The 27,926-nt window shown below is 49.7% G+C and overlaps 3 protein-coding genes across 7 annotated transcripts in view; 1 reads left to right on the top strand and 2 right to left on the bottom strand.

Annotated features, from left to right (window-relative positions):
- The first annotated feature begins 4 nt into the window (after window positions 1–4).
- LOC112815752 (uncharacterized) lies at window positions 5–3,948 on the top strand. Its single transcript, XM_073889494.1, has 4 exons — window positions 5–194; window positions 1,946–2,321; window positions 2,786–2,844; window positions 3,803–3,948. Exons 1-4 carry the CDS (start codon window positions 81–83, stop codon window positions 3,827–3,829), a joined length of 576 nt encoding a protein of 191 aa, XP_073745595.1. The 5' UTR covers window positions 5–80; the 3' UTR covers window positions 3,830–3,948.
- A 2,044-nt stretch (window positions 3,949–5,992) lies between these two features.
- TMEM106A (transmembrane protein 106A) lies at window positions 5,993–12,146 on the bottom strand. Of its 2 annotated transcripts, XM_025861934.2 has the most exons (8): window positions 11,571–12,146; window positions 10,550–10,772; window positions 9,964–10,027; window positions 8,683–8,836; window positions 8,018–8,158; window positions 7,864–7,907; window positions 7,304–7,357; window positions 5,993–6,941 (listed from the first exon to the last, which is right to left on the bottom strand). In XM_025861934.2, exons 2-8 carry the CDS (start codon window positions 10,752–10,754, stop codon window positions 6,821–6,823), a joined length of 783 nt encoding a protein of 260 aa, XP_025717719.1. In that variant the 5' UTR covers window positions 10,755–10,772; window positions 11,571–12,146; the 3' UTR covers window positions 5,993–6,820. The 2 variants fall into 2 exon arrangements, with proteins under 2 accessions (XP_025717719.1, XP_073745603.1); XM_073889502.1 differs by having other exon boundaries at window positions 10,550–12,146.
- A 114-nt stretch (window positions 12,147–12,260) lies between these two features.
- Window positions 12,261–27,926, bottom strand: part of NBR1 (NBR1 autophagy cargo receptor) — a 30,049-nt gene continuing 14,383 nt past the window's right edge. For 2 of the 4 annotated variants that reach the window (XM_025861675.2, XM_025861674.2), the window contains exons 8-21: window positions 27,396–27,610; window positions 26,721–26,888; window positions 26,226–26,435; window positions 24,697–24,856; window positions 24,316–24,606; window positions 23,225–23,374; window positions 22,664–22,739; window positions 21,884–21,994; window positions 21,474–21,638; window positions 19,276–19,675; window positions 18,399–18,493; window positions 17,753–17,810; window positions 16,800–16,908; window positions 12,261–14,011 (exon numbers count right to left, since the gene is read on the bottom strand). In XM_025861675.2, the coding sequence (XP_025717460.1) occupies window positions 13,838–14,011; window positions 16,800–16,908; window positions 17,753–17,810; window positions 18,399–18,493; window positions 19,276–19,675; window positions 21,474–21,638; window positions 21,884–21,994; window positions 22,664–22,739; window positions 23,225–23,374; window positions 24,316–24,606; window positions 24,697–24,856; window positions 26,226–26,435; window positions 26,721–26,888; window positions 27,396–27,610 (2,382 nt within the window). In that variant the 3' untranslated portion in view covers window positions 12,261–13,837. The remainder of the gene's footprint in view (window positions 14,012–16,799; window positions 16,909–17,752; window positions 17,811–18,398; window positions 18,494–19,275; window positions 19,676–21,473; window positions 21,639–21,883; window positions 21,995–22,663; window positions 22,740–23,224; window positions 23,375–24,315; window positions 24,607–24,696; window positions 24,857–26,225; window positions 26,436–26,720; window positions 26,889–27,395; window positions 27,611–27,926) is intronic. The other 2 variants (XM_025861676.2, XM_025861677.2) reach the window with 2 other exon arrangements.

Genomic DNA, 27,926 nt, shown 5'->3' with positions numbered 1-27,926 from the left:
GGAAACAGAGGTGGTGGCGGCAGCATCCTGGGCTCTGCCTGCCCCACCCCCTTCTGAGGCCTTCTGTCACCCCCACCATCATGGGCAGCGCTTACCACTGGGAGGCCCGGCGCAGGCAGATGGTTTTGGACCGGAGGAGGTGGCTTGTGGCCGAGCACCAGCAGCAGCAGCAGCAGCAGCAGCAGCAGGAGCAGGTGCATGAGCATGAGAAGGTCCAGGCTCATTGGGGTCCTTCCAGGGGGCTGGCTGGAAGGGAATGGGGAGGAGAGACAGATCCCTAGGAAACTATTATCTGGTTAATGTTTTTGCTGGGGGTAGGAAGAAAGTAAGGTTCCTTTGATAGTCTCTTGGATGGACTCTGTGTGTGTGCGTGTGTGTGTGTGTTAGGGTAACTCAACTTTGCTGTTGTACTAGGCTGAGGCCTAGTGGGGGATCCAGGGAGGGTCAGGCCTGAGAGATTTTATTTATTTATATTTATATTTTTAAAGATTTTATTTATTTGACAGAGAGAGAGAGAGAGAGAGAGAGAGAGCACGAGCAGGGGGAGTGGCAAGCAGAGGCAGTGGAAGCAGCAGGCTCCCCACCCAGCAGGGAGCCCGATGCGGGACTCGATCCCAGGACCCTGGGATCATAACCTGAGCTGAAGGCAGACGTTCAGTGACTGAGCCACCCAGGAGCCCTGGCCTGAGAGATTTTAAAGCTGCACTGTCCGATAGGGTGGCCACCAGCCTGTGTGCTGCTGGGCCCTTGAAATGTGGCTAGTGAGACTGAGGAACTGAATTTAAAATTTCATATACATTTAACTAATTTAAATCTAAATTTAAAAACAAATACTCTTTATGTATTGGAAAACTTTGAAGTATGTTTAGAACAACTTGGATAGGTACATCTTTTTCAACTGTAAATTTTATAAAATCTAAATCTAAAGCAATTATTTTTGATCAAAATGTAGTATCCAAATTAAGATGTGCTGTTAAATATAAAATAAATGCTGTGTTTTGCAGACTTAGTACAAAAACAGAGAATATAAACTATCTCATTAATATTTTTATATTGATTACACGTTTTGGAGGTATTGGGTTAACCAAAATATATTAAAATTAGTTTCACCTGTTTTTTTATAGTGTTATTTATTTTTAAAATTATTTTATTTATTTGACAGAGAGAGAGGGAACACAAGCAGGGGTAATGGGAGAGGAAGAAACAGGCTTCCCGCTGAGCAGGGAGTCCCATGCGGGGCTCGATCTCAGGATCCTGAGATCATGACCTGAGCCGAAGGCAGCCGCCTAACAACTGAGCCACCCAGGTGCCCCAGTTTCACCTGTTTTCTTCTTGCTTTTTTATGTGGCTACTAGAAGATTTTATTTTATTTTTTAAAGATTTTATTTATTCATGAGAGACAGAGAGAGAGAGAGAGAGAGAGAGAGAGAGGCAGAGGGAGAAGCAGGCTCCCGAGGAGCAGGGAGCCCGATGCAGGACCCGATCCCAGGACCCTGGGATCATGATCCGAGCCGAAGGCAGACACTCAACCATCCAAGCCACCCAGGCGCCCGTGGCTACTAGAAGATTTTAAAGTTACTGGTTGCATGCATTATATTTCTATTGGACAGTGCTGTCTCCCAGGGTTTGCAAGAAAGTATTCTTTATTCTTCCCCCACTGCAAACTGTTTTCAGTGCACAGCTCCCAAGGTAGGAGGTAGGTGCCCAGAGACTGCTGTTTCCTGGGCCAGGGCTGTGCCAGGGGGGCACTGTCCCCAAAGAAAGAGTTTTCGGGTATTGTGGTGGGTGAAGGGAGATAGCCCAGCCTCCACGTCCAGGGAACAGAGACCTTCCGGCCACCTGTGCCTCTGCACTGATGGCTTGCCTTGCTCCCCGCAGTGTCCTTGGCAGATGGGCAACTGGGTGGGGAGGGAGGAGGATGCCACTTGCGGGGGTCTTCTTGCAGGAACTGAAGAAACTCCAAGAGGAGGAAGGCCAATCTGAGAAAAGACCCCAGCCCCCTCAGGGGTCGCGACAGGAGCAGCAGTTGTCACTGCCGCTGAGGCCACCAGGAGCGCCACCAGAGCTGCAGGCGCCCCCCACCCAACCGCAGCCTCCCCGACCGAAGCTCCTGGAGCAGTCACAGACCCCACCCGTGCCACCGCCGCCTCAGCCAAGGCAACAGAATGCCCAAGACCCTCTGACTCCGTGCACGTCTGTGCACATTCTGCAGGATTCCCAAAAGCCAGGTCCCCAGCTTGGCTCAGTAGGGACCCATCAAGCTGGAGGGCAATCCGACTTTAACAGATTCCCAGGAGGAACAAAACTCCCTCAAGGCGCTAGTAAGTGAGATGCCTGGGAGGGCAGGTGGTGAGGAGAGAGCTCCCTGCTCCCACCCCCAGCCCTATAGTCCAGAATTCACCTCCGTCCTCCCACTGTCTCTGACTCTGCCGGGCATCCCTGGCCTTTACTTGGGGGCCACTCCCCCCCGGGGACGTTTGCATCACTCTGGAGGTGCAAAGGAGGCTGCTGACTTTTGCAGAGGGTGGCAGCCCCTCCTCCGGGGCGAGGGTGTCAGAGGGAGTGAGGGTGGGCTTAACAAGAGACGAGCTGAGCCCTGGGAAGTCTGGAACAGGAATCACGGTGCAGCTTCCCGGGTGTGAATTTTCAGGGTGGGCTCTGTCTGTGCCTTGCCCTAGGTAGGGGCTGCCCCCTGCCCCCCAGACACATAGTAGAGAGTCCAGCTCTGCCGTGTTCCGTTTTCAGAAACTGTCAGATGAATAATGTATGCTTGTTTCACCATCAGGTTTCAGGAACTCATTCCAGTCAAATCCAGATAAATACACTGAGCACTCACGATTCACGGTGAGACAGTGCGAAAGGCAGGTGGACTCTGGCTGCGTGTGTGTGTGTAATCTAGAGAGGCTTCCTTGGCGGGAGGGGCTGCAATTATTTATATTTTAAAAAGTCAGTTACATAAAGCCTTTATATGCAATTATATAGTCACTGCTGAATGGCCCATTCCTCCATTTGTGGCCTGTTGCTCGGCACTCAGCAGAAACGGAGGCGTTGACAGTCTATTCAAAAAGATGGGCCAGGGGTGCCTCGGTGGCTCAGTTGGTTAAGCGACTGCCTTCAGCTCAAGTCATGATCCTGGAGTCCTGGAATCGAGTCCCACGTCGGGCTCCCTGCTTGGCGGGGAGTCTGCTTCTCCCTCTAACCCTCTCCCCTCTCATACTCTCTATCTCATTCTCTCTCTCAAATGAATAAATAAAATCTTAAAAAAAAAAAAAAAAGATGGGCCAGGTGCCAGAGAAGCAAAACAGAGGGGCTGTTTTAAGTGCTGATTGGGGCGGAGACAGCTGGAGCCGGAGGAAGGCAAGACATGAAGTCACAGGCTGTGAGTCTCAGGATGGCCAGTCCCCAGTGGCGTGACTGCATCTCTGAGCTTCATCTGCCCCATCCATAAGATGAGAGGGCTAATACTACCTCCTTAACAGAGGTGTCGGACCACTGAATGTGGCAATCGAAGAGAAGGCATCACAAGCCCTGAGGTTAGGACCTGGCTCAATCCAGGCCTGCAAACCCGGGGTGGTCACTCTTGATAAGGACATAACACAGTACAAGCTTTGGAAAGAAGGTTTCTCTGGCACAGGTGCAAAGGATGAGAGAGCGTGATGCTAGCCCTGTTAGGATGAGGACTGGGCCACTCCATTTTACTTTTATTTCTCTGGCCTCAAAGGGCTTGATACAATGTTCTGGAAAAGCAGGCCCAGAAATGGCTAACTAACCCGGTTTGCCTCTTGTCTCTCCCTCTTCTCAGTCAACGAATTACACACAGCAGTGGTGACCCAGAGAGAGACCCTCAACCCCACTGGCCATGAGCAAAAAAACAGATGACTTCTTTCTCACCCCCAGCATCTCCACTCCAAGTCACCCCCTCCTGATCCACTCTAGAAGAGGAGCTAGCCGGGAATAAAATGTGATTTCCTCCTAAAAAGAATCAAGAGACTGGTCAGCTCTGTGAGACTGGGATGAAGGGAAAGGGGAATGAGGACCCATGAAGGGGATGGAGCGGGTGGGAGAAGAAAGTAGGTTGCATCCATGCTTCTGTAGGCAAAGCCAATGGGAGAACTTGGTCTTGGCCTTCCCAAGTCTATATAGCTCCATTGCTGGCCCTTATTTAGCAAGGATAGGTCTATCGGGCTTCAAAGATTTTATTTGAGAGAGAGAGCACACGAGCCCATGTGTGTGCTCTAGCAAGTGAGGGGAGGGGCAGAGGGAGAGGGACGAGCAGACTCCTTGCTGAGCACAGGGCCAGACACAGGGCTCCATCCAGCAACCCTGACATCATGACCCGAGCCGAAATCAAGAGTCAAGGTGGGGGGCACCTGGGTGGCTCAGTCGTTAAGCGTCTGCCTTTGGCTCAGGTCATGATCCCAGGGTCCTGGGATCGAGCCCTGCATCGGGCTCCCTGCTCCACGGGAAGCCTGCTTCTCCCTCTGCCACTCCCTCTGCTTGTGTTCCCGCTCTCACTGTGTCTCTGTCAAAAAAAAAAAAAAAAAAAAAGAGTCAAGGTGGATGCTTAACCGACTGAGCCCCCCAGGCACCCCTGTTGGGGGCTCTAGGTTGAGGACTCTCACTGGAGCCATCACCCCTCTCCACTAGCCGCTGCTTACTGAGACACAACTGGGGAAGGAGAGGTTGCACGGGCCTGGAGCAGCGTTAGAGGTGGCAGGCAGGGCCCCCCCAAGTCCAGTGTAATGCCTGGCCCATAGCGGGCGCTGAGCTGTGGCATGGATGATGGGAGGCAGGGGTGGAAAGAGCTCAGAGGAAAGGGGGGCTGTAGCCTCAAGTACAGGACACCTGATCTTGGGAAGGGGAGGGGTACTGGCCCACAGAACCCCACAGGCCTCTTCCTTCCCCCACCTAAGCCTCTCCCGGAAACAGGTTTCACCCCCTCACCACTTCCTGAAGCTTACACCCGGGGTCCCTCCCACAGCCTGTCCCCTTTTCCACCTGGCGTTGGTGAGGGGATGCCTGGGCCTTTCAAGGAAGCCCACAGGCTGAAGAGGCCCCTCAGGGCAGTGTTTCCTGAGGGGGGCAGCCGGGGGACCTGGGGTGGGGCCCAGAACAGGAATATTAAAGTAGGGAGGGAACTTCAGAGACACACAGTGGGAGGAAGGGAGAGAGTGAGCTCCCAGGAGTGCTCTCTCAGCAACCAGAAGAACAGAGGGGCTCTGGGCCTGGGGAAGAGAGCTTGGCACCCACTCGGCCACTCAGGCCGGGAATGTCGTCCAGCTCTCCTCCCAACTCACAGGAGACTCTTTGTTTACTCTAACATTGTGAAGTATAGTTTATTGAAGACGATATAAATCCTTGACATTTGGCAACCAACACACAGTGGAAACTCCAGCCTGGCCTTTCTGGACTTCTGTGCTCCTGGTAGCATCTTCTTGACTCCAGTTACTCAGGCACGAAAGCGCGGAAGCAGGACAACCTCCTTCCTTCCCCTTGTCCGCCCAGCCAGCTAGCCAGGTGCTGTCCCCACTGCCCTCTCTCCATCCATCCAACTTCGCATTCGGCTTGCCCCACCACCTAAGTTCACCTCCTGGCCTGAGAAAAACCACAGCTCCCTTTAGTGAGCAATTACCATTCCTGCTCAGCGACACCACAAACCGCCTTCATCTGGAGCCCAGTGGGAACCTGCATTATCTGGGACTTCGCTTCTGCATCTGAGTGACAGCAAAGAGGAGAGGTCGAGACCAGTCTCTACTGATGTGCAGTTCCAGCCTGTCCATGCCCGAAGGAAAGCAGAAACCTCTGGGAGCAGAGGATGGGCCCTGGAGTTACGCTGGGGATGCGGTAGCGCCCAGGAGCTTGGCCGAATCCTGACAGCTTCACCTCTGCAGGCCGTCACCGGGCGGCCGCTGACACCGTCGTCTGACCGACCTGTGTCCACTCACACGGGCTCAGCGCTGTGGGCCGACCACCAGCCAGAAGCCTAACTTCAATAAATAACTTCCTGAATGACTCTGGCTTCATCTCTGTTTTTCCTGGAGAGGCGGAGGGGGTGCCAGATGCCTCTCTCGCTCCCCCACTACTACGTTCACTCCTGCTGTGATGAGAATAAGAAAACGATTTTTATGGAGAGAAGCTTTAGCCAGAGAATAGCTCTGTCTTCCTAGGAACTGGGACAGTCTTTAATCAGGGAGGCTGCGGAGCCAAAGGGCCTTAGCCAACCTCACTGTCAGGGCCCAAGTTACCAGGAGAGAAGCTGACCAGCACCACCACTCTGTCACATGACCAAAGCAGGAAGGCACGAGACAGCATGGATGTCCCTCAAGTCAGTTTCCCACCACTGGGTGGAGAACGTGAAAAAGATCCAGGTTTTAAAAGCCAGATAAAAGGAAAGATTTCTCCCTTCAGGCGGGAGGGAGGTCAGCCCCAGAGGGGCTAGGCAACCACGGTGCTCAGTACAGAAAGCAGATGCCACTCCAGGGACTCTAAGGCAGCTCTGAAGACACATCAGGTCAGACTTTCCTCAGGACAGACCAAGGGGAAAGTCTGGCGCTGGGCCCTAGAAGAACCAGACTTCTTTTCCTGTGGAAGTCAGAGGACGTGAGAGGCGTGCATGCATGCGTGCATGTGTGTGTGTACAGTTAACTTTTACATAGGGCTTCCTGTGCTGAGGGTGTGTGTGTGTGTGTGTGTGTGTGGTGGGGAGGAGGTAGAGTAAAGCAGTGCTTTTCCTTTGGCAAAGTCGCTGTAGTCCTTCCTTGGGCTCAGGGAGACACAGCCCAGCGTGGCGGGGGCCTGGGGTTCGGGAACAGCGGACAGGTCATGGCGGGTGAGGGACCAGCAAGTGGGGCACCGACGTGTTTCCCCGGCAGTCCACGTATTCATAGCTCTGGAAGACTAGCTGCTCTGAATGGCTCAGGCAGGAACAGGTCAGGGTGCCCCTGGAGAGGAAGCAGGCTTTGTTGCTGTGTCTGAGGGCAAAGAGGAAAGCTTTGGCCCTGCTCTGCTGTCTGGGGAGGGGGGGCTCTCTTAAACACTGCACGCTCTTCCTTCTGCTCCCTACTCTGCCAACGCACCTGGGACAGCTGTCCCACCTGTGATCCAGACAGCTCTGTCTGTGGCTGTCCCACCGATGGCTTATAAGCAAGGCAGGATCCAGGGAAGGGGCCGGACCTGCTTTCCCAAGAGCCAACAAAGATCCACAGAGTTAGCTCTGGATGACTCCTCCCACAAGGTGGAGCAGAGGAGAGCCCGAGGTCAGAAGTGGGCGAGGGGGGACACCCGGGCTCCAAGCCCTACTTACTGGATGTGCAAAAGCACGTGGTGGACTTTGATTTTCATCCAGGAACAGATTTTGCTGAGAGAGAAAGAACACAGGACCATGTTTCACACTGAGCAGCCCAGCAGCTGGGAGGAGACCTGCAGGTCCCAGGCTCCTGGGCTCTTTTCCATCAGGGACACCAAATGCCACTCCTACTCTTTCTCTCTCCCTCGAAGGTGAGCATGTCACCCTTGCTGCGATATTGTTCCTCCAAGCCCCAGACGCTTGGCCCAGTTGTGTGCTAGCCCCTCCCTCAACAGAAAACAAGACATTCATCTTTCTCAGCGACTCAGGCTGAAGAGCCCAAGGTCACATAGTGTAAGAATTAACCCAATTCTGGCCTGTTTTCATTTCCACCTAAGTCCAAACAGGCAGAGGGCTGGGGACCCTGAATCCCTTGCAGATTGCAGTCTTGGCCACGAGAGTGAGGGCCAAATGCTGGCTGCAGGGTTTGCTAAGCAGCCAGGAAATCTGGTAGGGATGAACACTGGGTTTCCAACCAGGGAAAGAGGCTAAGGTAGAAGAGATCAAGGGATACTTACTATGTGTTTTCATCCCAGATTTTGTTGGCCACTGCATAAAACATCTGTTAACCAAATGGGCACAGGGTGAGCCCCAACCCCAGCTGCCCCTTCCGACCCCCACACATGTCCACACCTCTGTGGGCAGGGCTGGCCAGAGAGAGGAGGAAGTCACCTGTTCGCTGGCCAAAGGGCCGATGTGGAGGAGGAGGCTGTTGGTGACCTGCCCCACCACGAGGGACAAGTGTAGAACCTCTATGGTCAGCTGGGTCACAGTGATGGGGTAGTAGTTGCTATTGGAGATGTTTAAGATATTCTAAGGATGAAGACAAGGGAAAGGGAAGTGGGAAGGTGACCATGCTTGAAAAGGAGAAGTCAAATAGCTTCCCAAACCTCCCTCCAGCCCCCTGTCTGACTGATCCCCACTCCCACTATGGGCCTTAGCTGCCAAAGCCCAGCGCCAGGAGCCCCTTGGAGGGGCTCTTAATGGCAAAGGGGTCACCATAAGACACGAAGCTGGCCCAGGGCCCAGGCTCATCCTGCGAGGCTTCTCTCTGTTCAGTTCTGCCCACCCAGGGAGTCTCAGGCATGCCCCCCGACCACACCCCGTGTTTTATTTCTCTCGCCCTGATTCTGACCCCTCGCTGCGTATAGTTCTAATCCTGCAAAATCCGCTGTGGGGCTCACGGTTGTGCCTGCTTCTCCCCAGGCTTTGACACCCTCTGGCCTGCCATAGTAGCCCTGACTACCTGAGCCCGGGATGGCAACACTGGACAAGGGCTACAGAGAAGAGCTGCCGGCAAGGCAGTGTGGGGCCCAGGGGTGAGGGCATCCACCCACTGTTATGTTGAGGTGGATGTCAGCCTCGTCAAAGGCCACCGTGGAGGAGTTGAGGCCCGCGGGCTGCACAGCGATGGACCGGGGAAACAGGAAAAAGATGATGAGGGAGGAGATCACAAGGCAGATGAACACTGCCAGGAACACGAAGAGCTTCCTGTGCGAAAGAAAGCAGGACCCGGGGTAGGGGAGGGGAGAAGTCTGAACACGACGGAACCTTGGGCAGAGAGAGAAACCCCTCTCCCTGTACAAGGCTCTCCCCTGCACCAGCCCCCTCCCAGCTGTGCTTTTACCTCCCCAGATGTGGAGGACCAGCCCAGGTACAAATGCGGCCCAAAGTGAGTCGGAGCACAGGATCAGGAGGCAGGCAGCCTGGCTTCCATTCCCAGCTCTCTGTACCCACTGGCCCATTAGCTCTGAGCAACCCACTTAAGCTCCCTAGGCCTCAGTTTCTTTGTCTGTAAACGGAGAGAACTATACCTACCTCAGAGAATTTGCTATGGGCTAACGCAAGAAAAGGCATGGACGCCAGCTCCTGGCACATAACCAAAGCTCAACAAATGCTAGCTATCATCGCTGGAAGAAAGGTCCACATGAATTTGAGAGTTCTGAATTTTAAAAATTAATATTCAGAACAGGACATCATCTGTCCCTCTAACTCAAAACTGAGCTAGGCATTAAAGAGACAGCACCTCGTTAGTATTTATGAGGCAGCCTCAGATTCTGGTGCAGGGGTCCGGGAGGGCAGGCTGGTGGCTCGCCGACTGTGGCTGAGCACCTTGGGAGGAGGTGGCAGGGATTCCTGTTCAAGAGACCCAGATGACGAACAGGGTCAGGACCCCGACCCGGGGAAACTCGGGGCTGCCTCTGAGGCTCTGAAGTATCTCAGAACAGGGAGCAGCTAGTTTTCCATCTCAACTGGGAAGAGAACAAGCAGGTCTGAGATGCCACAGAGAGGGAAGCTCGCAGGAAAAATAACTTCCCCGAACTGACCGCAGCCAGGGCCACTCCCTCCCTCCCGAAAGGCCTTGCGGAGTCAAGAGATCCTGCTTCCAGGAGGGAAAGCACCGAAGCTCAGGACACCGAGTGCCCTCAGGTGGCATCTGCTGTGCCCCAGACTTCTTAAACCAGGAAAAACCCTGGAAATGGAGCTAGTATATATGAACTCAGCGAGGCTTCCAATGGAGAAGAATCGCAGGGGGATGGGAGGCAGAATGGGGGAGACAAAGAGAACAGCCCCCAGAGGTGACGGCTTGTGGAGCTGAGGTGAGAAGAAGGGCTTACGTGCGCCTGGGCTTCAGCCTCTGGTCCCCATAGGGGATGAGGGCCACTAGCTGCTTCTCTAGGTCTGTAGAGAGAAAGAAGGTAAGAGAGAGGGCTAAGAAGTATGCACGATGAAGGTTTCCTGTGCCAGCCTCCCAGAAGCACCCCCTTCCACCCCCCAGAGTCGAGTCAGAAGCATGCCACCTCTGCCCCAGAGCAGGACTGGGAACGCTGGGCAGATGACAGCAGCTCAACTTTGTCAGCTCTGGAATGGAGGTGAGATTTTCATTAACAGGTGTGAATTTCTGGAAGGCACCAGTAAATGAGAGAAGTCTAGCTTCTCTGGAGAGGTCATTTGTAACTTCCCGAATCCTAAGGGAGCAGGGATGAAGGGAGGTGGCTGGGGAGAACCACCAGGGCAGGTGGAGTGGGGATGTCTCTGAAGCGAGCGCAGGGCAAGTGAACATCTCGCTGGTCCGCCTGCCACTGGGGGACCAAGAGCTGGGAGACCCAATCCCATTCCAGGAGGCTCAGAGGGGCCTGACCAGCTGGCTGCTAAGGGCTTTTTCTGGATTTCAGGCTCTTGCCAAAGACTTGGGCCACTCACCTTGCGGGATCTCCCCGCTGCCCTGGCAGGTGGGACAAGTCACAAAGCTGGCACTGGCAGCCCCGTCACAAGGCACGCGGGAACAAAAAGACTTGCTGCTTCGGGTGCTAGAGTAGCAGATAGCCTTGCTGCCAAACGCCGGGCTGGGAGGCAGGATTGACTTGTTCTCCTCCCGAGAGCCCGACTGGGAGAAAGTCTCACCCATGATTCAGGGGAGTTTTCGCTAGTGAGAAAAAACCAGAATTCAGTGCTAAGCTTGTTAGCACGGACACCGGATGTCACTCTGGTTTTGGGTTCTCAAGATTTGCAAGAAGCACCACCCCAATTTCAGCAAGCTCCAGCCCAAGGAAGCTAGGATACGGAAAACTGACTCTGGGATCAGAAATCTCAGTGCGTTTCCTTTCATTACTGCAGGGGAGCTCAATCTGTCTACAAGAGGGAAGAGAAAAGAAAAGCAGAAGTTATTTCCCTAGAAGGGACCTCCAGAAGTGAATGACCGAGCAGTTTATTTTCTGGGAAAGTTGCTGAGCCATCACTTGCTTCAAGGGAAGCAAGTGGACGGGCTGGCGGGTGGTGGGGGAGGCCGCAGTCCAGAGTCCCTTCACCCTCTGCAATAAGATGACTCTGAAGAGGTGTCTAGAACACCCAGGCAGAAATGCCTGTGATCTCCCAGCCTGGGAGTGGAAGGAAAGCTTCCGTTCCTGAGCCCTCGCAGGTGCTGGCCTAATAGGAAGGCAGGGATTCTTTGAAACAGGGAAAGGCAGCTAGGCTGGTCACAGGTGCGCCTAAGAACCTTAAAATAGCCCTGAAACAGCAGAAACCTCTTCCTCACTGCTTTCTGTGTGGTAGGCAAGAATGCCTGGGGAAGGGTGGGAGCAATGGTCAGGGTCCTTCCTTCACTAAGGAATGGTAAAGGCTAGAAATCCAGATTCTTCCCCAAAGGCTCAGGATTGGGGGCAGAATGAGTGGGCAAGGTGAGCCGCACTCAGACCTCACTGGGCCAAAATCAAGGGAGCCTCACCTGGTTCAGGTCTGGGATCCAGGGCTCCTGTCAGCTAAGAGTGCGATTTCTGGAATGTGTCTTTGGGGAGAAGGGCTTGCAGGGCACGGTGACCCGAGGGGCCACGGGCTGGGGCTGGCCAGGCTACTGGCCCCCTTCAGCAGAGTCCTGGGGGAGCGAATATGCAGCGTCGGAGAGGGTGGGGAGCAGCGACCTCGGCCTCCCCGAAGGGCTAAGCTGCTTCCAGCCTTACTCCTGGGCTCGGCTAGGGGCCCGAGTAGCGGGGCAGCCCGAGCAGCCGCAGAGGCTGGGACTTCACTGAGGGAGAATTTCAAGTCCCTCCAGACACCCCGAGGCCGTTAGTCGAGTCTGTTAACCCGCGAGTGCCTGCGTGACGCTAGGAGGCACTGCAGGTCCCTCGGCCCTTGCCTCCCAAAGGGAAAGAAAGGAAAATCTGGGAAGCACCTTACCCCACCCCCGGGCGACAGCAGGACAAAACCGGCTGCAAGCGGAATCGAAAGTGCGGGAACCCAGGGGCTCGCCCCAAGCTTTGACACGGAGCCTACGGAGGCTCCGCCCCAGTCCCTCCGGGCCCGCCCCCTCCCGGGGGCCCGCCCCCTCCCTACACGGCGGCGAGGGAAGAGCTCAACTCTTCAAAGACCACCCCGGGGCCCGGACGCTGCTTTTGCAAGCACCAGCCAGTCCAGGTCGGACTTTCAAAGAACCTTTATTTCACCATTCTTGAAGCGGTTATGTACAAGTACAAGCGGACGGACGGCTGGACCTCGGGGTCCTCTCTGGACCCCTACAATACGACTCAGGAGGTCGGAACAGGTCCCGCCCGAAATCAACCCAATTAATTACACACACCCTGCCGCTCAGTCTCTACCCAGCAGCCCGGATAAAAACGTTTTAAATAATGAACAGCCTGGTTGGCTTGCAGTCTGAATCTTGGTTTATTTAATAGCGGTCAAGAAGTATACTGTAAATAAACATCATGATGACTAATGATTAATTAACATCACCATTCATTATAAATACCAACCAGGTTAAATAATACTAGTTTACTATCCTTACCCCTTCTGGATGAGGGTTAAGAGTCTTCTTTTTCTGGAAGTCATTTTCATGAATAATAGCTTTTAGTGTTTTTTGTGTTACCTTTTCCTTCACCCATTGTACCCAAGACTCCTTTCTGTAAACAGAATGAGGACCTCGGCCCCTGGCAGCAAGCTTTCTCATTCATTTTGGGCTTAACTCAAAACTCAGAGTTTGTCCCCATCCAAGTTTTGCAAAAGAGCCTCCTCCTGTTCTAGGCTCTCTAAGGCTAGATACCTTGGAGCAGATTTCAAACATTCAAGAAGGCATCAGCATTTCCTATTTGCCTGCCCCTGAACTAACTTTACTAGATTAACTAGGAGCCTGCCTTTCACTTTTCACCTTTCAACTGTAACATCTGCCAGTAACATCTGCCCTGATGTTAAGAAAAAAAGGTAACTGTTACATTTCTTTCTTTAATAGTTTTCTCCATCTCTACAGTATTAGCAAAATATTTCACACTATCTACTTAAATTTGTTCCCTTAAATAAAGAAAAACGTATGCAAAATCACTACAGTAAACACTGCTCAATAGGTGCTGGTGGGTTAACGAGCACACTCCCTCCTTTCACTGAAGTGTGGAGACCCAGAAGGTGATCTTGAATGTGCCAGTGGGGTCTTTAGAAAACAACAGTGCTGATTACTAAGTCTTGCAGGGAAATGACTTTGTCTTTGAACAAGGACGAGTAACAAGATTTCTCTGGGTTACCCATCCTCCATGTCATTTCAATACAGCATAGCTATGAGGCTTGGGGTAGGCTAGAAAAATTGTAAGAATTCTTGAAAACAACTTCCAAGGTTAATTTCTTTTAAAAACTGACAACAGATATCCCCATAGAAACATCCACATTTAACCAAAGAAAAATACTCAACTTTGATACAAGCAGAAACGGTTCTATAGGAAGTTCAAGTTATGCTCTTCGATGCACAAAAATGGAGACAGGAGCTTTATCCAAATCAACTGAAAAACCGTTTTCCTACAATTCATCCATCCGATGTCTCTGCTTCAGTTCTGGTCTTTGATTTGCTCCAAAAAATACTGTAATGCAGGTACTGTCTTGAGAATTCAAAAATGGGCTCTATATAGATTCATCAGATTAAAAAATAAGCCAGGGCTTTCTCCCCTACGCCCAAGGACAGAATAAAGATCACCTATGAGAAGCAGGCAAAGCGATTTAATATGAGGCCCCTCCTCAGTAGCGGTGGCTGTACCAGTCATTGTTGTTGACCTGGAGCAGTTCTGTCACAACCTGCAGGATGTTATAATTGTGTTTCTTCAGCAGCCTGAGATTCAGCTGCCGGTCACAGAATCCCATTTCGAAGAGATGGGCCATCAGGGCTGCTGTCTGATCTTCAGAAACTATTGGCTGTGTAGAGTCAAGAAAAGCAGAGCAACATTTTTGGTATCACTTATGTGCCTTGTAAATTATTATCACCTTGAAAATCATACAAACCTTTCCAAGATCTGTTTAAAATATGAGGGAATTAAACGCAAGGCTATGGCCAACTCCTGTCCACCGGACGCTATCGGGCTGCCTGAGGGAGGACTGGGAATTCTCTATGTTTGTACCTGAAACCGGGCAACTAATGAACTGTCCTCAGAACTAGGAGGAGGAGGCTTCAGAAGGAAGCATCCTTTGGCCCGATGAAGGAAAAGATGCAAGCAAGCACTGGAAACACTGTGATGATAAAGGTTACTGTGCTGACGGGGCGCCACTGGAGGCAGGGGCAGAGACGGTTACCGGCAGAGTTCAGTCAGCTAGGCAAAGGGGCTGAACAAGAAACTGCTTGCGAAATGACATCTTGGGCGACCTTCTTGGCATTTTTTTCCCTTTTCCTTTTTAAAGAACTGAAGCAATCCACAAAAAGAGGGAGCTAACACTCCTTTACCTCCCTCTCTGGGCCAAGCCCTGTGGTGGACACATAACCTTCCTAAATCCTAACACTTTGGATTACCCTAACTCATATGTATTTTTTTAATTAACAGATAGTGTATTATTAGTTTCAGGGGTAGAGGTCAGTGATTCATCAGTTGCATATAACACCCAGTGCTCATTCCATCACGTGCCCTCCTTAATGCCCATCATCCATTTACCCCATCCCCCTACCTGCCCTCCAGCAACCGTGTTTGTTCCCTAGAGTTAAGAGTCTCTTCTGGTTTGTCTCCTCTGTTTTTGTCTTATTTTAGTTTTCCTTCCCTTCCCCCATGTTCCTGTTTGTTAAATTCCACATATGAGTGAAATCATATGGTATTTGTCTTTCTCTGACTTACTTCGCTTAGCATAATACCCTCTAGTTCCATCCACGTCATTGCAAATGCCAAGATTTCATTCTTGGATTACCTTCTTACCATTTACTTACTGTGCTATCAATTAACTCTCTTATGTAGGAAAACGGATACACAAAATACCTCCTTTGGCAGGGTTGTTGAGAAGATTGGGACAAGAGTGTGTATATGTGTTAAGCACAGTCTCTGGCATTTCTCTCTACACCTAACTCCACTGTTCCCTTCTTCCCTCTTATTTCAGAAGAAATTACCCATCCTCCTTTCCAGGATAATCCTTCCACATGTCCTTTGCTTGCTATTCCATGATCTCTCACCACCTCAGAAATCTCTTTCTGTGAATTATCCTCTCTCACCTTGACTGTTAACCTCCTTTGCTACTGGCTCGGCCAACTACAGAAACATTTATCTCGCTCTGCCTTCTGTGGCCCAGCTTTCGCTCTTTCCCTTTGTGCTCCAGCTCGCTCTTGAGAATGAAGCATACTTGCACTCTCCGAGTCCTCTCCACTTATGCCCTGTTCTCTAGGGGCACTGGCACCTCCTCCTCATTCAAGCTCCCTTCCCTGAGCTCCAGCACATCTTCCTACTACTTCTCAGCCTCCTGGGCAGGGCCCTTCTTCTTTCCTGGATCCTTAAAGGCTGCTTCTTGTTTTACTTCCCTTCTTCCTGGAAACTCCCACCCAATCACATGGTTTCCGCTACAATCTGTATACAGGTGACTTGACCTCCAAGCCAAATCACTCCTCTGTGAGCCACAGGTACATGCCCACCTGCACTGTGGGTAACTTTACTTAGATATGCCTCAAATTCCACACCATTCAAAACGGACATAATTTTCTTCTCCTCCTGCCCAAATATATCCTCCTTCCTGCACATCCTTTTTTTTTTTTTTTTTAAGATTTTTTTATTTATTTGAGAGAGAGAGCACAAGCAGGAGCAGAGAGAGAGGGAGAAGCAGACTCCCCACCGAGCTGGGGACCCAGGACCCAGAGATGAAAGCAGATGCTTAACCATCTGAGCCACCCAAGCGCCCCCGCTGCACATCGTCTCTTAATGAATGGTACTATCCATTGCCCAAAGCCAGAAACTCGGGATTCCTCCTTGACTTCTTTCCAGCCTCTTAATCATGATCTTTAGGTTCTGCCATTTCTCTTTCTCTTCTACCCTTCTTTTCCACCTACACATGGATTCTCAAATGATTTCTTTAGGGCTCCCCCAACCTCCACACTATAATGGAATTATCCTACTAGGTAGAAATCTGATGTTAATCATTTTCCTAAAACCCATTCACTCTCCTCCCCCCCACCCCCCAATTAGCCTTAAAATAACACCCAAACCACTTAACACAGCACCCCACCTACATAAATTAGGCTTTTCTCTTCTTCCTCTTCCCAGCCCAAATTCACCTTTCAGGCTCACATTTCCAACTCTTTTTCCTGGCTAGTCTCTGTCACAATGCTGTTTCCCTTTCCTGGCACATACTTATTTTGTCCTTAAGGACTCAGTTCAGGCATCATCTACCAGGAAGCCTTCTCTGGCCCCACGCAGGGGCCCACAGCAGGCTGAGGTGTTCCACCCGAGAGCACTGGTGCAGGATCTTATACTGTACTATTTACCTCACTTGTGTCCCACTCTCTTTAGGCAGGGACTGGTGTCTTCTTCACCTTGTAGCACATACTTGCAAGAGCTCCCTACATGTAACAGGTCCTCAACAAACATTAGGTCTTTTTCCTTTCTTCCCTTAAATAACCTGGCTAAAATCCTACAGCTAGAAAGTGGCAAAATGCCATTACTACTCTCCAACACAGACAGGCAGCATCATTTTCACCGGTGACTTGGCTTTGGTACAGGAAAACGAAACATACACTGACCTGGGCAGTGACTGGTGGCCCAGCAAACAAGGCCTTGTATGCAGAAGCAGCAACGGACAAAGCCCCCTTCACCAGTCCTCCAGCAATGCTGCTCCCATGGTGGTGGTGCCTGGGGAGGAAAACCAAATTATCTTCCTAAAAAACACAAACCATTATCTTCCTACAAGCTAACCTGGGCTCTGATCCTTAAAAGAAAATGGATTTCCTTGAGAAAAGAAGTCAAGATGTAAAAAGAGAATGTGATCATTTTCCTACTAGTTTTATAGCTACAAAGCTTAGTTTGATGTAGAGCCCACATCTACTGCTGCAAGATAAGGCCTGCAGGAAAACACCCCTCGGGTTAGTACACCAGCCTTCTGTCCCAGCTGAAAATTATCCGGTCAAGGGCACAGAGGGGTGTCAGCAGTCTGTCTGCTTAATTATCATCTCAGAGGATACACTTCCAAAGGAAATGTGATTTTCTGGGCACTGAAGGGAGGAGTGCAGCTTGCCACTAATCTGAGATGACTGGGAACAGAGAGGCAGGTGAGTCTAAGAAACCATTACTAAGATGCGCAGTGGGCTTGACCTTCCTGCCTTCTTTGGTACTAAGGTGAGGTGATTTTGAGAGTACTGGTCTGGAATATGAACACTTTTTTTTTTAAAGATTTTATTTTTTAAGTGATCTCTACACCCAGTGTGGGACTCGAGCTCACAACCCCAAGATCAAGAGTCACACACTCCACCGACTGAGTCAGGTAGGCACCCCTGGAATGTGAACACTCTTAAATGTAACTGGAGCCCTCTGTTCAGTGTTGCTCACAAGCTTCAGGAGAAATAGGAACAAGAAGGAATGATGGCACTCCTTTGTCCTCTGGAGGTGGCACATGAGCTTTGAGAAGCTTGTGTAAGTAGAAGCAGTACTAGGATATCCACCTGCTTCTGAAGGAAGAGGCTGCACAGGGTCCAGTTACCTTGAGTGGTCATAGCTCTTCTGTCTGCTGTTTACAAGTCCCGATGAGCCTCTGGGCTCTAAAAGCAAAAGAGCTATTGGTTAGATGTGGCATCCACAAGTGCCTAGTGTTCCTTAACGCATAGTGAAGCGAGTTTTGAGAGGGAGGAACTGTCCAGAATGTAATGCAAGGTGACTGTTTAATCAGAAAAACTAAGCCTATAATCCTATCATACGCATTTATTAATTTCTAAGTACTTTTAGGTTTTGTTTTTTTGATTAAGAGTGGGAAGTTACTTTGAAGGTCTACTAACAATTTCAAGGTGCTATTCTCCTTATTTTCAACAAGAAAACAGCCCCGCAGGTTTTATGACCGTGCTGAACCGCTTCAAGGTCACACAGTGAGGAAAGGGGAAGCCAGGCCTGGAACCTAGACTGGTCTAGCTCCAAAGCCCATGTTCTTTCCACTGCAGCACAATGCCCACCTCTGTGAGGTCTCATTTAATAAATATGAAGCTAGAGAACAGAAAAGAATGTGAGGGAGGGCCACAGAAAAAATACAAGGGCAGGTTTCCAAATAATGCCAAGAATCACAAAGACAGAGTGCAGTGCCTGGTTTCGTTAGAAAGGAGCACGGAAAAAGACATCAAGCTCAGGCTGGTCGTTACCTCCTCTGATCTGATCGGGAACTGAAGAAACTGCTGGTATGGTAACCGGTAAATCCACTCCTGGGGAACCATCTGGCTGTGCACAAGGAAGGCTCCTTTCAGAAAGATACAATATCGAAAGTCAGCTGAAAAGGCACCTATGGGAACGCTATAGAAACAGTACCTGTGCTACAGCTGTGGCAGATTCTCTACAAAGGCTTCACTTTTCTGATCCAGATCTCATGTCTGAATTAGGGATCAGGTAGGAAGGGCTCAAGCTAGAGGGACCGGCTTGAGTCTGGTCGCTCCCCGCTCCATTAAGTGGGACTAATTAAGGGAAATGTCTAGCTCCCTGAGAGAGTGGTTTAAATCCTAGTCAAGGCTCCACCATCTGCCATACCATGACAGAACAATGACACACACAGATCAGTAGATAATGAAAAATAATTGTTCTCTGGTTTTAGAATATATTTTTTTCATAATAGTTTAAACTGCCTTAATTATACTTTGGGTTAACGTGAGAATGAGTTTTGCTGCCTTTACCCATGAGTCAACAGAGTGGGGAAGGAAGATCCAGGGATGTTTGTGTTTAAAAACTGGCTCTCTTCGATCCTGGGTTTTGGCAGCAAAAGCAAAAAAACAAACCAAACAAAAAACTGGCTCTCAATGATCAAAACAGAAGTAGATAGACTATACTCAGATAATTAAGAACAAGCACGGTTTTACATTCAGAATCCACAAATTCTGGGAAATACAACTTTTATTCATCTAAATTCAGACTGTCCTATGGGAACAAGTCTCTTCCCATGCTGACAAAAAAAAAAAAAAAGAGATGGAGTTGTTTTTTCCCTATTCCACCTGTGAAGAACAGCCCAGCTGAGGAGGGTGTGGATGGTACCTGGACAGCTGTGGTGGAGGCCCCACCACCTCCGGGATGAGGGGCACTGTGTCCAGAGTCTGTGAGGTCATGAGGATGTTGTTGATGCTCTGCTCCTGCAGCTGGTTCTCCCCTCCAGTGAGTCTCTCCCCAGCCTCAACCCCAGGTTCGCCTTCAGCCCCTCGCTCCAGGCCTGGCTGTGAGAGTGCAGAGCTGTACATGGAGTCGCCCAGGGGGCGACTGGTGTCAAAGCACTCAGGCAGGATGATGATGTAATCCTCTGAAGAAGTAGAGGACTGACTCTGAACTTCATCTTTGAGTTCATCTTCCTCTTCCTCCTCCACAACAGCTTCTTTGGCGCTATGGACAACCTCCTCCCGCTCATCTCCAAGTGGTCCCTCTGCAGGGGAGGCAGATTTCACTACAGGATGAAAGCAATCCATTTCAAGTTATAAACTAAAAGCAACTCCCAGTGCTACCCTTATCTGATAAAGCCTTGTGGGTCCTGAGCTACAATCATGAAAGCCAGAGGAGAGGGATGGCCAGAGGGCAGGGCTGCCCCTAGAACCACTAATGGCCACATTCTAAGTCTGAAGCCTAGACAAAGCCAGAAAGAACCGAAGCTCACGAGGTACAGAAAAACATCAAGACTTCTGAGAAGCACCATGAGTCCTAAAGACTAATCAAAACGGATATATTAGCTAAGGGTGCTACAACAAGAGAAAACACTAGGTGGAGAGTACTGCAGGACTGTATGCCTACTTTCCTCCCTTTCGTTGCTACGTAAGGGATAGTCATGGCAGAAAATCGGCAAAACAAGGATGAGGGAAAAAGAGATACCTACAATCCTATCAGAGATGACTACTGTAAACATTTTTTGTTATGCATTTGTACACAAGTCTGGGGGGAGGGGGAAATGAGTGTGTGTATTTTATTTTTTTTGAGTGTGTGTATTTTAAACAAAAGTGAGACAAATCGTATTTAAAAGTATAGGTCTTGGGGCACCTGGGTGGCTCAGTCATTAAGCATCTGCCTTCGGCTCAGGTCATGATTCCAGGGTCCTGGGATCGAGCCCCGCATTGGGCTCCCTGCTCAGCAGGAAGCCTGCTTCTCCCTCTCCCACTCCCCCTGCTTGTGTTCCCTCTCTCGCTGTGTCTCTCTCTGTCAAACAAATAAATAAAATCTTTGAAAAAAAATAAAATAAAAGTATAGGTCTTGGGAGGTGCTTGGGTGGCTCAGTCGGTTAAGCGTCTGCCTTCAGCTCAGGTCATGATCTCAGGGTCCTGGGATCGAGCCCCGCATCGGGCTCCCTGCTTGGCGGGAAGCCTGCTTCTCCCTCTGCCACTCCCCCTGCTTGTGTTCCCTTTTCGCTGTCTCTCTCTCTCTCGATAAATAGATGAATGAATGAATGAATGAATGAATGAATGAATAGGTCTTGGGACACCTGGGTGGCTCAGTCTGTTAAGCGTCTGCTGCTTTGGGCTCAGGTCATGATCCCAGGGTTCTGGGATCGAGTCCCACATCGGGCTCCCTGCTCAGTGGGGAGCCTGCTTCTCCCCCTGCCTCTGCCTGCTGCTCCCCCTGCTTGTGTGCTCTCTCTCGCTCCCTGACAAACAAATAAATAAAATCTTTAAAAAAAATAAGTAAAAGTAGAGGTCAAATTTTATTATAATAAACACCAGAAATTTTCCCATATTATTTTGATGCACTAGAATTTGAAGTTTTGGATAGTTCTTGAAATACATAGTATTGTCTCTACCTATCCAATACCTAGAAGTTTCTGTTACAAAGGAAATTGATTACAGCAGAATTTAACCTGGGGAAACTTAGTTTGGTACTCATGCTTCTGCCCACTGCTTCCTGGACTGTGTCCTTGCAGAAAGGACACAACCACAGCTGCCAGTGCAGGTCTCTGCTGAAGAGCTCAGTCAACTTACAGGAAGACTCCTCAGTGCAGAATTCAGGCAGCACAAGCAGCTGCTGCAGTTCTGCCCCCAAGACAGGGTGAAGCTGGGGTATGGTGGCTGCTTTGCTTCTGAGGCTATAATTACAACGGTCTGGTACAGTGTGTGGAGTTTACAGAAACCACCATGATCCAAATTCTAACAAAAATCACCCAACCGCCACTCTCAGTGAAGAAGAGCCCTTCTTCCTACTCAGGTCGGGCAGTCACAATTCAAACAGCGCCCTGCTAGCTGGGGGAACTCGGGGACACTCACTGTGCAGGGACTTCTGTCTGCAAGGTGGGTTGTGATCTGGGGCAGCATCCAAGGTAAGGGATCTGATTACGGTCTCACACACGAATTGGGTCCCACTCAAGTCATCTTCTGCTTCCTCCACTGAGGCAATGTTCAGAGCCTTCCTCTTCACTGACGCTGTGGGATCTGAAAGACATGAGCCTTGTCTGTACTGGCTGTTGAGGAGCTTCCTCCAGTTACGTACCCATGCGGATCCCATGCCAAGGAACAGCTGCTGTCGGTCCCATGTGAAGGTGAGAAGACTTCACAAAATGAGAAGCTACAGAAAACCCACTGAGATGCTAAGGTAAGTGTGGGAGGGAGTTTGTGTGAAAATGGTGTTAGTATGCGAGGGGACAATGCATATACTTGACAAATATTTAGTCCCTTACCGGGAAGCACTTTAAATCCCGCCCCTTCGCTCTCTTCCTGTATCTGCCCCAAGCCTGGCTTCTCTATTAAAGGATTGTCATGCGGCAGAGGAGACATGCAGGGAGTCATATCTGGAGAATGAAGACAGAAGAACCATCAACCCAAAAAAAAAAAAAAAAAAAAAAAAAGGCAACACATCATTAATGGTGTCTCGAAGCAACAGCTCACAGGCTTCTTGCCTCCTGCAGGGCTGAAGTAAATCTAGGCATGCTTCGAGGCCTGTTGTGAAGAATTTCTCCAGAGCATTAGGTGTAGAAGTACCTCTGATCAATGAGTGCAGGAGGGGTCACAGAATGAGTACAGGAGGGGTCACAGTTGTGTGGCCTGAGAAACCATGGCCAAGACGCAGAACCAGGAATGTAAATGAATAAGAGGACGTAACATTCAGAGAAAAATGAAGACCCCTGCCCCGAAGATTTGACGTAATCCCTGCACCCAACCTGAGGCTCGAACTCACAAACCCAAGACCAAGAGCCATACGTTCCACTGAATGAGCCAGCCAGGTGCTTCAAGGGTCCCTTTATGGTGGAGAAGACTTGCACAAACCTGTATTGTTGACTTGGACAGACAGCAGGGAAAAGGAGGAAAATGGACCCATGGGTGCAGTTTTAACGTCGCACTGTAGGAGAAATCCTTGCCGAGTATTTCCTCGGAATAAGAGTCTCACTACCAGGGTCTACAGTGTCGCGCTTTTGTGTCTGTTAATAAAATAAACCGCCTGGGCTGAATGACATTCTTACCCACGGGAGTATTGTGCGGCACTCTCTCCAACTCTTGGACAATGTTTATATCCAACAGCTCAAAGGACAGCAGGTCCTGAGGACAAAAAGGGCAACGTCAGGCTACTCGCAGTGGATGCTGGGGCCAGGTTTTGTCTGAGGGGACTTGCAGGCCACTGAGCTCCACACCTTCCCGGACTCTGTTCAAATTGACGCCTCACACCTCAGTCAAGTGAAATCACGATGAGTGAAGTGGGAACTAGACGTCCAAATAACCAAGTGGCAGGAAAGAGAGAAAATGCAGCGGGGGGTGAAAGTGAACCCAAAAAGCAGAAACGCAGAGACAACTAAAGGGAAGCTGTGGGGAAGCCCAAGACTGAGCTCCTGATTCAGAAGAAACATTTAGAGGCCTGCTTCCACAGGCAACCCCCCTGCCATTCAATGCATCTGACTCGATCCAAATGGGCAGGTCTCTCACTCGCTGGGCACCGCCTGTGGCCATACCACCTTCTCCTCAACAGGGTAAGGACTCTTTCTCCACTGCCTTCTGTCCCTTGCCCCCCAAAGTGCTCGATCTTCCACCTGGGCAGTCAGAAGGTCCACAGATGGGATATAAAGCTCCCTCTCGCTGGCAACACGGTCTGTCTTCTGTGCGATGCAGGTCCCTGTCCCTTTGGTCTGCTCAGTTGCTTCATCAAGCTGAATCTCTTCTTTAGCCAGAAGAAAAGTTTCCTATACAGACAACCCATTGGGACAAATTTTAGGCCCTCAACGGAACTCAAAAGGAAAACGGACAGTTGCCTCCCTAAAAACCAAAACCCTGCTGCATCTTGTTTCGAGATCATCTTAGACTTACAGAAAAGTTGCAAAAATAATACAGTGTGTTCACTTACTATCCCCTTCACCTAGCTGCTTCCTTTAATGACGAGCTAGAGTAACCATAGTAACAACTGTCAAAAGCAGGATAACTTTGGTTAACTAAATCTAAGCAGTAAAGGGGTGCCTGGGTGGCTCAGTTGGGTTAAGCGACTGCCTTCGGCTCAGGTCATGATCCCGGAGTCCCGGGATCGAGTCCCGCATCAGGCTCCTTGGCAGGGAGTCTACTCCTCCCTCTGACCCTACCCCCTCTTGTGCTCTCTCTCTCACTCTCTCTCAAATAAAAAAATAAATAAAATAAAATCTTAAAACTAAATAAATAAGTAAATAAATAAATCTAAGCAGCAAAATGCTCTAAAAAACAGTGCTCCACAGCCTGGGGAGGGGGGGAGGGGAGAAAGAAAAAAAAGTGCCCCAGTAATAAAGGGAAGTTGCTTAAAAAAACTGCACCAACTAAAGACAAGGGCAAGACTTCATTAGTATTTAGGGAACACACGCACGGGATGTTCGGGAGAGAGGAGCGTTAAGGAGCAAAGCCATCAGTCCGGCCGTTCAACAGGCCAGGCGGCCACGCGCGCGCAGCAGAGAGGCTGGCCAAACTTCACTACAAAGAGACACAAAAGCACTGAGGGATGCCTGCACCAAGATCCTAAGGACATGCAAACAAAGCCCAAGGAATGGGCCCAACGGAAGCATTCTGGCATGTTAGGGGGAGGAGCTACCCTTTCCTGATTTCTGGAGGAACCGATCAGTTTGAGTGGGCTGTGGTAGCGTCAGTCTCCCCTTCCAATGCTCACCTCTTGCTGGCAGGTGAGCTCATCAGCTTTGCTTGAGCGAATCATGCCCTTTTCAATGTTCTCAGGGCTCTCTGCGGAGGGGAAAGGATCCACTATGATACTGCACCAGATCCGAGGCCCAAACTGCTGGCCTTTGTGAGAAAGACGCCAATGGGAAGTGTACGTTCCCTCCAAGGCCGGTGCGATGAACTCCACAGACACAACCCCCACGTGGCCGGCCTTCAGGCAGGGAACCAAAACATCCTTCTTTTCTGTAGAAGCCAAAGTTAGGTTTCCCCACATGAACTTGAGCTGAAAACAACAGGGATAAGAGAAAGAAAGCTTGTCAGCTTTCTGTCACTTCAAATCACCTCATCTTCATTCCGTGGGGGAAAAAAATACCTTTGTGTCTCCACTCCATTTGACATTTCCTGTATTTTTCATCCTCCAGTGTTTGATAAACTTGGTTCCTGGTTGAAGGTGAGTCCCATCAGGCAAATTCTCATCCACAAATGCTGCACTGAGGGTCGGCATAACTGGGGCACAGGGCTGCAAAGGGAGCCTGAACAGAAATTCAGACAGTCACTTGTGTTGGGTATGATGGCTTCTGAATATCTTAACACTGTGGTTCAAGAGGCTGAGAGTGACACAATGTACTGATGCATTTGCCTTAAAAATAATACTAATGGAGGTGCCTGGCTGGCTCAGTCAGTGGAGCATGCGACTCTTGATTTAGGAGTTATAGGTTTGCGCCCGACGTGGGGGTACAGATTACTCATAAAACCTTTAAAAAAAATAATACTAATAAAATTTTTGAAGAAACAAGACAGAGGGGCACCTGGGTGGTTCAGTTGGTTGGGTATCCAAGTCTCGATTTCAGCTTGGGTCATCTCGGGGTTGTGGGATTGAGCCCCGTGTTGAGCTCCATGCTCTGTGGGGAGTCCGCTGGAGATTCTCTCCCGCCACCCCTCCTCCCACACTCTCTCTCAAATAAATAATAAAATTGATTTTATTTGTTTATTTGAGAGAGAGAGAGAGAGAAAGAGTGTGTGAGTGCACACGAGCAGGCGGGGGAAGGAGGCAAATGGAGAGGGAAAAGCAGACACCTTGCTTAACACAAAGCCCGACATGGGGCTCAATCCCAGTACCCCAAGATCATGACCTGAGCTCAAGTCAGATGCTTAACTGACTGAGACACTCAGACGCCCCATAAATAAATAAATCTTAATAAATAAATAAATAAAAATAAAGACAGATTTGGGGCACACCTCGCTGGCTCATTTGGTAGAGCATGTGACTCTTGATCTCTGGGTTTTAAATTTGAGCCCCATGTTGGGTGTAAAGGTTAGTTAAAATAGAATCTTAAACAACACAACAACCACCACCACCACCAAGACAAATCTTACTCCTGAACTGAAAAGCTCTGGTGAGGATAAGCAACCATAAATAAAAGAACCGGAGAGTGAGGCTCTTCAAATCCCAACTGCCTCCACTGAAGAGAGGTCATACCATCCAGTCTGGAACCCTACTGGCTGCTCTAAGAGCCAACAATGACTACCAAACCACCCTTTAAGAACGCTAGGATCAGAGAATGGGAAGTTTTAATTCTTTTTTTTTAAAAGATTTATTTGAGTGAGAGAGCGAGCTCGTGTGCATGCTAGTGAGTATGCGGAGAGGGAGACAGAGACTTCAGCGAACTCCCCACTGCGTTTGGAGGCCTGATGCGGGCCTTGATCTCAAGACCCTGAGATCATGACCTGAGCCAAAGTTGGATGCTTAACTTGACTGAGCCACCCAGGCACCCCTAGGATGGGAAATTTTAAGAGTTTGGGTGTTAGGAACTGCCGATAAGTAAGAGAAAACCTGGCTGAAGTTCCAGTTTTGGAAGGCTGAACCTCCAGCCTTGGTGCCCACCCTGGCCCCAGGCTTACATCAGGGTGTTCGACTGCAGCAGGCTCTCGGGACGGCCCAAAGGGGACCTGGGGCTCTGGAGTCCATGGATGGAACTCCACAGATGAATCTTCCTGTGGAGTTTCAGCTGCTTTTTGAGTTCCTTGACCTCTGCCTTTCGCTGCTTCTTCTCAGCTCGCAACCTTTGCTTTTCTGCTTTAAGAAAATTCTTGTCAACCTGTTTCTGGAGCCTGTGAGGTAACAAATGAAAAGTCTTAAAAAAAAACAAACCTCATAAACAAATCTTGAAGCTATTTTGAGCCATTTGCAGCCTCCATCAGTGCCAGCTTCTAGCTTAACTTTCTTTCTACAGTTCTCATTTCTGTCTCATTAGCTTCGGCTCATTGTCCTCATTGTCACACATCAACTGGAAACGCGCAAGAACTAAGGAGACTGCAGTTCTGTGATTTCATGCCCCATCACCACAACCAAGATGCCCATCCGAGAACAAGGCTCCCATGTACTTATGGTTTTACCTGGCTTGTTCCAGAGCAGCAGGGAGACGAGGGGCGGGGAACCTTGGATGAGAGAACGCTTCAGAGGAACCCACCACAGGTCTCCGCAACTTCAGCAGGACGTGGTTGGAGTCATGGGCATATGGTCCTGATTCACAATCTTCACAGATATTGTAGGACGGACACAGGCTGTGGGGAAAAGCATGGCAAGTGGGAAGTACCAGAGGTAGTGAGAGAGGAGACCAGACTTCCATACTGGCTGTATTCCTAGCTAGGTGGTAACCTGAGCATGTCACCTGGCCGTGCCCTGTCTCAAGTTTCCTTATTAATAAAATGAAGGTAACAGCACTTAACATGTATCCATCTCAAAGGAAAATCTATGGGAGAAAACAAGACATGAAAGCATTTGGAACAAGAGGGAGATAATCCCTGGTGATATAATTTTGTTTTGGGGAACATAACTTTATCTGGCTCTGTTAGTTCAAATGTATATCCGAACACATCAACAATCTGAATAGTTACCCTTTAAATAGTATTTCTTGTGGGTGACGAATAGCTTGTTTCCAATCTAGAGCTGCTACCTATGTGTGATGCTCAGAGATAGAGTATGCTCAATTTCCCTCTACCTCTCCAGAATGCCAGGAAGACCTGTTCAGAGGTCTTCTAACAGCTCTGCGTTCCGAAGGGACTGCTCACCTGCACTGGTAGCGCACACCGATGATCCTCCTTTGGCAGCTGTTGCAAGCAATATGCCAGTGGAACTGGTTTTCTGGCAAAAACAGTGTTTCCTCTGAAATGGGCACTGAGACTTCTGATGGACAGGAACCCAAGGATGGGTTCTGGAGGACTAGCTTCTCGTGTAATTTCTGTTCAAGTTTCTCAACTGTTTCTTTAACCACTTGTTCTCTGAACTAGAATACAGAAGATGGGGAAAAAACCTCAGTTCCAACATTGGAAAAAACCCTGAAGATATCAAATAGACCAGATACCTTACTGTCTCTGGTATAAGAACATCATAAACAGCTAGTGGCTCCTGAATGAATGGACAGAGATGTAGCAAAAGAAGATCTATTCTTTCCACATGTACACTGGTTCAAAGGGGATACCAAGAAATCGTTTTGATGAGTAAATTTCTAACCTCTTCCTTCTCAAGCATAGAGACTTGTTCCTTTCCCTCATCCTTAGAATTAGGCTCCCACTTTTTCCGATACATCCCTGTAGAAGTTA

The sequence above is a fragment of the Callorhinus ursinus genome, unplaced genomic scaffold, assembly GCF_003265705.2.
Source record: "Callorhinus ursinus isolate GAN/ISIS: 27379988/994484 unplaced genomic scaffold, GSC_fseal_2.0 scaffold108, whole genome shotgun sequence".
NCBI classification, from domain to species: domain Eukaryota; kingdom Metazoa; phylum Chordata; class Mammalia; order Carnivora; family Otariidae; genus Callorhinus; species Callorhinus ursinus.
Note: the sequence above shows the minus strand (reverse complement) of the source record. Positions and strands in the feature narration are given on the sequence as shown.